Source organism: Fringilla coelebs (genome assembly GCF_963513975.1).
Source record: "Fringilla coelebs genome assembly, chromosome: 12".
NCBI lineage: Eukaryota > Metazoa > Chordata > Aves > Passeriformes > Fringillidae > Fringilla > Fringilla coelebs.
In genome coordinates, this window is record NC_140038.1 from 7,208,126 (window position 1) to 7,218,322 (window position 10,197).

General features: G+C 41.5%; 1 protein-coding gene across 1 annotated transcript in view; it reads right to left on the bottom strand.

Moving 5' to 3' along the window:
- Positions 1-9,972, bottom strand: part of KLF13 (KLF transcription factor 13) — a 32,322-nt gene extending 22,350 nt beyond the window's left edge. The window contains exon 1 of the mRNA XM_084213715.1: positions 9,077-9,972. Coding sequence (XP_084069841.1) covers positions 9,077-9,617 — 541 coding nt within the window. The 5' untranslated portion in view covers positions 9,618-9,972. The remainder of the gene's footprint in view (positions 1-9,076) is intronic.
- Between the last annotated feature and the right edge of the window lie 225 nt (positions 9,973-10,197).

The following is a 10,197-nucleotide window of genomic DNA, read 5'->3' on the forward strand; positions in this document are numbered from 1 at the left end:
CTGAAGGAACGATGAGTAACATTGTTCCCGCAACTTTTGGCTAAGCTCCTGGTAAGGTTACTGTTTCAGATTCCCCACAAACTCTGGCCATCATTTGAAAACTTACCTTAGCAACAGTGCAAGGGATTCTGCAGCACAGGTGAGAGCTGGAGGCTTTGGGCACAGGGAGAATTCTCCCTCCAGGTTCCACTATTTGAGCAATGCTGAGTTAATCTACCAAGTTGCAGCAGCCCTATTCCACTTTCAAAGTCTCAGCAGTGCATGGAAGAGCAGCAGAATCAGAGTCAGGGTTCACTAGAAGTTATATTTAACTGTGCAAACCCACTTTTATGTGTATTATTAGTGCAATGCTATATATAGATGCATATTATATTTGCAGGTGGTGGGTTAGGAAGAGGTTTCTTTCCCAATGAAACACAAGATTCTGTGTTTAAAAAACCCCATGTGTGTTTCCTTATTAGGGACACAGAGTTGTTCTTTTTAAGACAAGTGGTAGGTGATTAGCTAGAGATAGTCTGACCTCATATCATACAGCTTGAAGTAAAACTGATTCTATTAAATTCATACCTAGCATCTACTAAAATTAGTAATCAGTAATTAGAATTACTTTATCCCATGATCAAATTCTGCATTTCTCTGTAATTTGGGAAAAAAAAAAAAAGCACTTTTTGGATACATTTCTTATAGATCTGTTTATGCTAGAAACATGTAGGGTACCTCCTACCTATGTAGGGGTACCTATAAATTCCAAAGCATTTACTTTTCTGGTTGCTCATATATTGGCTCATACATTTCTATTTAAGCTGGAATCTGGTTCCAAATGTTGCCAATCTGAGTAATTCTTAAATGCTAGTGAGAAGAATTCAGTAGTTTTCAGTAATGAAAGCTGGAGGAAATAGAAGGTGTAAATACGGTACATCTTTGCATAAGGGGAAATCTGTATCAATGAGAATCCTGTCTGAAAGTAATCCTGTGGGGTATCTAAGAAATTCAGTTTTGTTTTGGCCATGTTAGGAGAATTTAGAAGACAAATTTACAAATAAATCCTGAATTTATTACACAGGTGAAACATTCTATTGGCACTGCTTGTACAGACATATATACAGCAAATGGAAGTTTCCATTTACTTTGAGGGGCTTTCAGTGCTCTGAAAGAGTAAGAAAGCTGCGCGCAATTCACACAGGGCTTGGAAAATATATCAATCATCAGAACAATCCAAAACTGCCATGGCCCTCATGTATTAATGCTCGTCTGCAGTCCTATTGCTGCCATTTAAAAGAGATTGCAAATAAAAATTCAGTAAGCCCCTACCTATAAATAACAAAAGTTAGTCCATGGTTCTGTGAGGTTTTAGCAGCATCTCTGTTCTATTTGTTATAGCAGAATAAGGCCTAAATTACTAAATTAAAAATGTAGGAAAGTGCTTTATTCAGCTGGGAGGTTTGCAAGAATGTAAAATAGTCTCTAAAGTCCCAGTCTAATACGTAAATTTGTACCAATATAATTTCATTTATTTACCCTGAAAATGCAAAATAAATATTTCCCTGATCTATTAACAAACAGCCCATAATTTCACCAAAAATTTGCAGGAAACATCTGAAAATTTACTAATCTTTCTCAGCTGCCTCCATTCTAAGTTCCTGTAGTGGAAATACTGATGGCTGTTTACTTTAAAAAGCTCAGTACATCACTTCTGGCTGCTGTACCTCACCTGATCTTACTCTGGAAGAGTTAGCATTTCTGCTGCTCCCCTTTACCAGCTTTAAAAGCTACTGTTGAAGGTAGTAAGGACATAACTAGCATGCCCATTCTGCTTTTGGGTATTTATTGTCAAGGGATATACCAGCTAGCTGCAGGACCGAGGCAGATAGATGCAAAACATGCAGCAGCAACACCGTTCTTTCATATGACTTTTTCAAGGTCCTCTATTCCAAAAACTCATATAACTTATAACCAAATAATAAAGAGTGGTCTGGTAGAAATATAGGGTGCAATAAATCTAAGATAGCTTATTGGCCCATTGACTAACATCAGCAGATACCCAGTCACCAGTATTTTGCCTGTATTTCCCGAGAGCACTACAAAAGGACTGTAAGTGATTACAGCAAATCTTTTCCTTGCACTAGAGGTCATTTCAGGATATGCTTACTTTAATACCATTTGACTGGTGCCAAGTTCTTGGTTAGTAAATGCTTTTTATGTTTAGGCTGCAAAAAAGCTTCTGAGGTCGTTTTTCTACAAGTAACCACAACGGTGGCACTCTGAACTTTTAAAATTTTTCTTTTATATTAAGTGGAGGCCCTGTAAGATCTGCTGAATCTGCAAGACCTGAAAAATACAGGATATATGTGTCTGACTTCAGTGCCTGCACTTAAATAACCCACATTGTCTAGCTATTGTTACACTGAACACAGCAAGATAATGATCTCACTGCCCATGCAAATCTACCTAATAAAAGCCAAGTGGGTAACAAAGGGAAAAAAGTATACCTATAGAAATTCTACAGAAAGGACCCTTCAAAAGTTGTCCTGCATTTGAACAGCAGAGTATTTTTTTGGCTCTGTCAGCACCAACTTGCAGACAGCTGATCCAAGATTGGAAGGGGGCGGGGGGAAGTTGGAACATGCTTAACTTAAAAAACAGAACTAGAAACCACATGTCCAATATAAACAAGTTCCAGGTTTCTGGTCTTGGACGTGCCATAAGCATGTTCAGCCAGACAATAACACAATGGAACAGTTGTTTTATTTGGTTAAAGGTGCCTTCTTTTCAGATGGAATCCAATTGTGAGTTTGTTTCATAAGGAATTCCAGTTTACCAAAAGGTTTGTTTATGCAAAACTTCTGTCACATACACTTTCCAGTGTCTTGCAGAGAAATGCTGCTGCAGGAAAGTCTTCTGCAGATCATTCTGAACACTCTTGTCCATAAGACTCTGATTAATTTCTAATACAAACACAACAATCAATTGCAACTGTCCATTCATGAAAAACCTTGCTTGCCAGTTTACTCCCAGCTATGTAAGACCTAGGTCTTGCCACTGAGAAGGAAAGTGCTACTACCAGTGCCTAGGATGAGGAAAACAACTGGAGGGTCATCCATCTTCACTACTTCCAATAGTAATAGGTTTCATTACACTGGACCTACATGCCACTTCCATGCTAAAAGAAAAACAGTTTGTGGAAAGAGAAGTCTGTGATGTTTCTGATTTTTCATTAGACACATAGCTGGAACAATGATAAGTAAGTTTTACTTTAAACGCTTTTTACCTACAATGCCTAATTCTGTTGTTACCATAAACTTAATTTCTGTGTCTTCTGCATGATTAATATCTCCACAAAGACTGGGGAGAAAGAGCGGGGAAAGGAAATAAAGGGAAGCCTTTCATGGAGAAACCTGTATAACCATCAGGAGAGGTAGTTGCCCCGAATAGCTAATATGAATCAAGTGTCTGGTAAATACAGACGTCATTCAGCTGGATTCTCCAAGCAACTAATTTAGCCCTAACTCTTTTGCAGCTGAATTAACTGAATCTTATTATTCAGTCTTGAGGCAGCCACGGAGAAGGAGTGAGTAGGAATTTTTCTACTTTTCTTCCTGACTTCAGGTCCTTTTGAAACATGTTTTAAAATTTGCTTACTCTTTAAGAAGTTTATGCCCTGTGTTTATTTCAAAGACTTTTACATTAAGAAACTTGTAGCATATGCATATATATATATATATATATATATATATATATATATATATATATAGTTTGATCCAGGTTTAAAATCAATACTTTAAAATAAGAATTTTATTCTTGAGAATTGCATTGTGGGGGGGGGGACTCAGGTAGGACTTTGAGGGAAGTTGTTCTATGTTTTCTACTGACATTTTTTTTTTAATATGTTGAAATTTTCTTAGAGGAAGTAAGAAGGGAGTTGCAGAGCTCTTTCAGAGGAAACACAAACAATGCTTGGAAAATCTGTATTGTTTTTAAAAATACAGGCTTATTAAAAGAGTTAAGATTATCAGTTTTCAAAAAAAAAAAGTAGCAGGCTGCTGAAGTTCTTAACACTGAGAAAGAAGGCAGACACCTTAGGCTGGCAAGACAACTGTTTTGTGAGGCTAATATTTGAATATGTCCAGAAGCCACCATTTGGGCCCATCTCAGAAAAAAAAACTTACAGAAAATGCTTTGATGCACTCAGCAAAGTAAGGAGGTGGAAGGCACTTAAGAGACATAGCAGCCTAGAGGTACCTTGCAGCTTTTGGAGTGTATGCTAATGAGACTGAAGGAAGCATTCAGAGCCTATGAGTTGTTTCTAACCTTTAACACAAGAACTCAAACCCAGGAGGCCCAGCATGCAGAGGGACAAATTCATTTAGTCTGTCCTTTCGCCTTTAGGAAATCTGTGTTGGGGAAAGGCCTTTTCAATTTCCTCTGGCATCCTGTCCAGAGGGAGTGCAGCTCCCCATAGTCCTGGTATGCAGAGCAGCCAAACTGGCAGCTCAGGAGCAAAGATTGAAGCACCAGCACCACTCATTTCATCCTGCTGTAGACAAGAGCTGTCTGCAGTCCTCCTTTGCACTGCTCTTGAGTGGCACAGAAGGCCCTATGTTGGGTTTCTTCTCTTGTAATCTTTTCCTGCAAAGCCTTCAGTCTTCACCAACACTGTCTGCCTGCTATACACATGCACATATCCGCCTTCACGAGTCACTGTGTGCCTAGAGACAAGTTAAAAGAAACCTCAGCCAGGTCTAGTCCATGGGTTTTTATTTAGCTAGCTAGGTTTCTGGTAATTGGCAGGTGCTAAAACAGAAGATAAAAGTTTATTTTTATGATAGAAAAACTTGCTTCTTACATTGGTTAATTGGTTTCTACACACAGGGATGGCATCTTTATTCAGAACTTAAGGGAAGGTGTGCTTTACTGTTTTGTTTTGAATTAACATAGTGTGAGCAAATGAAACTTACTGGAACTGAAAGTGAAATCCAAAGCCCTATTTAAAATTGGTAATTTGTACTTTACATAAAGGCCTCTTTACCAGCCTGTACACAGACCATATACTCCTCCTGTTTGTCCAGCCTAATTGTTATGCTCTTGTCATACTTGTCACAGCGAGGTCTGACTGCTTTATTCTCAGATTGTTTTCAAATACCAATTACTAAGACTCCAGCCTGAGACTGGTGCCCAGTTCTCCTTAACTTCTGCTAATTTGTGCAGACTCATTTAATTCTGGTGACTGCCTGAAAAGCTGTTTCTGTGTTATGATGGGCTGCTTAGTGCTTAGAACTAGTAAGTGTAGAAGGACAGTTCAAAGGAGTTAAATGAAGGTTTATTTTGCATTTTCTCTGCATTCCTGATGGTGATGGTGTGCTAATGGAGATGGCTAAAATCTTGAGAGGTCACAATAACTTGGTGGGGAGCTGCAATACATAGGATTCTTGTGATTCCTGCTCAAAATGCCATTGTTTTTTCTCTATGTTTAAATATGTAACATAATGCAATAAGTTGGGACTCTCTACAGCCTCTCAGAACACAGTGGTCCTGGACAAGGCTCTGTAAGATTGTAGCCTGTACTGTCTCCCTTCTACCACTGATGCACCAAGAGACTAACTGGTTTCCAGTAATTCCAGAAAGTGTCCAGAGCTTTGTGCTGAAAATCTGCTTAAATGAAGGGAAATTCTGTTATGTGAATTATTTATCTGATTTTCTTAAGTCCTTTGTGTTTAGGAATTTTCTCAGTGGAGAGGATTTTTAAAATCCATGCATCAGTGAAACCATTTTTTATCAGTGGGGTCGGTATAGCTTAGGATAAATGGGGGTGCTGCCTCTGTGGACCACAACAGAGCTTCTGAGATCCACAGGAAAAGTATTTGGACTTGACAACTACCCACTGACACTAAATATAACCTTCTGGTAAACATTAAAACTTCAAGGGCTTTGTGGCTGATGATCATGTTGAACTCCAGGACATTCAGTGAAAGACTAGAGTGGAAAACATAAACATGAAAAGAAACATAGGGGGATGGGAACTTTGAAAGCTGGTGGAGAGAACAGAGAAGATTTTGGTGAATTTTTTTTTTTTTTTTGCCTGGTTCAAGGGTTTCCAGTGTAATAAAGCTGAAGTATTCATAAGGCTGAGAAAGGTTAACCAGTAATGTACCAAAAAGGCACACAAGAAACTGTGGATTGCTCCAGCACATTTTGTCCTAATAGAAGTACTAAAAAATACTGTACACTAAGTAAAGGACAAAAAGCAGATGCTCTTGGCATTTCCATCTTGGTATTTCTGCTTTAAATAGGAGAATTATCAATCCTCTGCACTAGTTTTTACTTCATATTTAAGCTCTGATATCTGGCTATAATTATCAGAAGGATTTCACACAGAGCACCAAACAGCTGGAAAATAGTACCAGCTCTCAGTCCCTATCAATGTGAGCTGGATTTGATACAGCAGTACTTGGAAGGCTCTGTATCTCTTTGACATAAGCTCAAGGATCTGGTCTATCCTTCCTTGAACCATGAAGAGCAAAGCCTTTACTTTCTCAGCAAAGTAACAGACAAGGACAAGCAAGTTTCTAGAGCAGATCATAAACTGTTTTTTCAAGTATCTCATGCATGATCATCAGTTATCTTCTAGCCTGCAGTGCTGTCCTCAGCCTTCAAGTCACCCCTAAATACCAGCTCATCTAGTCTTACAGCACATGGAAGAAGTTCTGCTCCATAGCAGAAGTTTTGACCACTCTTAGCAAACATGGTTGAGACTTAGTTGGATAGGTGTTTAAAGCAGCTTCCATGTGTACCTGGGGCACTTTCACCACTGCTCTATCAGGTGGATAGCCATCACCCTATCTATCTGACAGCTAGGCAGACTGATGTGTTACTTGACTAGTTCAGGATGACTAGAAAGCAGAGAAGACCCAAAGCCCTTACTCTAAAGCAGTAAAACACCATTATGTGTTTGTAAGAACAATCGTTTGTAAGAACAATCACTTTCTCTGTTGGCTTAACTCTTATTGTCTTACAAATTTTTTTCAAGGCTGTGACAATTTCTTTTAAAGGTAGAAAAAAATGCAAACATCTTAGAAAATATTCTGCAAGGAGAGTAAGAGGCATTTAAGCCTGTTTAAAACTCAATCCAAACAGAGACAGACCTGTTGCCAGTGAGGAGGGAAACTTGGCAGCTTTGCTTAAAGCTTCCCACACAGACACTGGAGACGAAAGAAAACAAAGACGCTGTAGTCCCCGAGGGTCCTGCCACTCCCTGGGCAAAAACAGTCCCTTCCGTGCTTTTCCTTTAGCTCTCAGACACACACGTGCTCTCTTAGTACCATTAGCTACAGCAATAAGCAATTGAGCCCTACGGTCCTGGAAAAAATACAGGAAATGAAGAGTTAAAAAAAAAAAAGGGAAAAGGAAAAAAAAAAAAAGAGAGAACTTGGAGGCGAGCCAGCGTCCCCGAATGACTCCGCTCTGCCGGCAGCCTGGAGCGACACTCCCCGCCGCCCCTGCCCTCCCTTCTCTCCCCGCAGGGCGGGCATGCCAAGCCCTCCTCTCTTTATCAGGGGCTGGAGTTCCCCTTCTTGGTCTCTGGTTGGTTTGGAAACCCAGAAACGTTGCTAAATTTATCTTTCCCTTTCAGGACAATGGCAAATGCCAGCAATAAGAATGCAAAAGAACTGAAAATTAATGGAGACAATTCCCTGCAAGCCAAGTGGAAACACCTTTTCTGTATAACTCCCAAGGCGGCAAAAAGCAGTTACACAGTGCAAAGCAGGACAGGCTGCCTGGGGTGCCAGGAACACGCTGTTCCTTTGGCTGTGTGCCACAGGGAATTGTCCATCCATATGCTCAAATTTGATGGGGCTTTATTCTCTCCCACAGAGAGCAAAGCATACCGTCAAATTACACTGGCTCTTACTTTATCTCAGGAAGGCAACAGGAAGAGCTGAAGGCACACCGAAAGTAAGGCAAGCATGGGTGAGGCTGCCACCTCAGAGCTCAAACTGCTCAGGAGTTATGTCATGTTTAATTCTGAGGATCTCTTTCTTACTGGTCTTTTTAAGAGAACTGACCATACATCTTAGTAAACTAATTTGCCATCTGAAATTACTCAGTGGAACATCTTGCACAAGTCTGCTCTAGTTGGTGTGGTGCCTCGACACATGTGCTATGATTGGTGCCTTCAGCAGAGGCTGGACTCCTCAATTTTTGGTGTCCCCTTTCCGACTGGAAGCCATCCTGTTTCCCAGCACCAGGCAGAGGCGTGAGGTGTGGCAAGTCATGGGGCCTGTTTCAAGATGGCCCTCCTAATACTTTCAGCGCAACTTTCTCAAGGCTTGCAAGACTTCCACTTTTTCTGTGGGTGTGTCTCATAAATTACAGTAGCAACAAAAAAGTGTCCAGCCTTCACCAAGAAGTAAGCACTGAACACCGATGAGTAGTACAAGTTACTGGTTGCATTCAAATGTTTTTTTCTTTTGAATTTGGTTCTAGCCAGCTGCCAAAAGCATTTTAGACACTGCCCATATCCCCCTCTCTCCTCACTCATGGTGTCTCCTTGTGACTGGTGTTCAGCCTCTCATCTACCTTCTGCTTACTCTAGCTTTCACAAAGTGTCTGCTGAAAAAAGAAACAGATACACAGCCATGTAGGTGCCTCTAGAACATTTAATTTTAAAATATCAAGAGTACCAATACCTGCATGGGAAGTGATAAGCTGGTGTAAAGAGAGGGACTGGAGCAGGGAGTAGGAAAAACGGGGAGGTAAGAAGTACTGGAAAGGGAAGTAGAAGACACACAGAACAAGAAGGCCAGCAGCTAAAAATTACAGCTTGGTACAATCCACACAGGTGACCCGCATGCCGTTCCCTATGACATTAATAAAAAAGGGCAACATTAGCTTTGAATCTATGCCCAGTAAGGGTTTATTCCCAGAGGGTTTTTTTTTTGTTGTTGCTGTTTGGTTTTCCCGAGCTTGAGTTCCGAGAGGTGAAACCATAACAGTGGCCAAATAAAAGTTTGTTTTGTTTTGTTTTTCATTTTAATTACCAAGCTGTAACAAATAAATCTCTGGCTGGATTGTAACTAACCTGTATGGGTCCTTAGATGAGCTTTAAGATGGGAAGATTTGCCATAAACTTTTTCACACCCCACATAGTGGCATTTGTGCTTTTTCTGGGGTGATCCAGGGTCAGTCCAGCTTCTTATGCGTTTGTTCTTTTGTCTGGGGCTTGGCTCAGTTACTGCAGCCAGGCTAGTAGGTGTGGCTGCTCTTTCTCCTTCGCTCTTACCAGCTGAAGACAGACTTTCTTCCCCAAACTCCTTAGGAGCAATAGAAATGTGTATTTGTTCTGTTATATCAAGCGTCTCTGTTTTTTCCGTCCTTAGAGCAGGTGAGTTTGGGACATGCTGGTTCAGATCTGCTAAAATGCTAGCTACCACAAGTAATGATGATCCATTGTCTTTCCCGGTTTCTCTGACTTCCCGTCTATCTTCTCCATTGGATGAAGGAAGTATTGCTGCATCAGGTTGGGGATCAGGCTCCCCTTTGGGACTATGAATAACAGCACGACTTGACATAGAAACAAGGCACTCTGCTGCAAAATGATCCACATATGCTGCTGTTGCCATTTTTCATAAGTTTAAAAAGAAATCCAAACAGACGAAGACAAAAAAAAAAAGAAAAAACAAAACCAACACAACAGCGCTCTTTCCCTTTTTAAAAAGATTACACAAGTAGACTTTTCCCTCCCTTAATTCTTAGGATCGGTTTGTAGGAGTAAAGGCTGATATCGCAGCCATCAAACCCACACTTTGTTCGTGACGATCACACCCAGCTTGTCACTAAATCGAAAAAGCGTTGGCGGTCCAATGGAAGAGAAAAAGAACAGCAGATAGATCCTGGCACTGGCAGCTTGTTGCTCGGAGCATGGATTAGTGCCGTTTTCTCAAGAAGGGAATGAGCTGGCGATGCGGTCTCGCAGCCCTCCCATCGCGCTGTGACAGCGGACCCGGCGCTCCCCGTTATCGCTGCCCGGAGCCGCCCGGACCCCGCGGGGCGTGGCCTGGGAAACATCTGGGCGTGACGTCAGCACCGGGCCGCAGCCCGCGCCAGCAGGTGGGCGGCGCGCGCGGGGGGCAGCGCCCGCCGACGGGAGGAGGCGCGCGATTGGCTGGCGGCGCGCGCGGCCGGCACCCTCCGCCCCCGCCG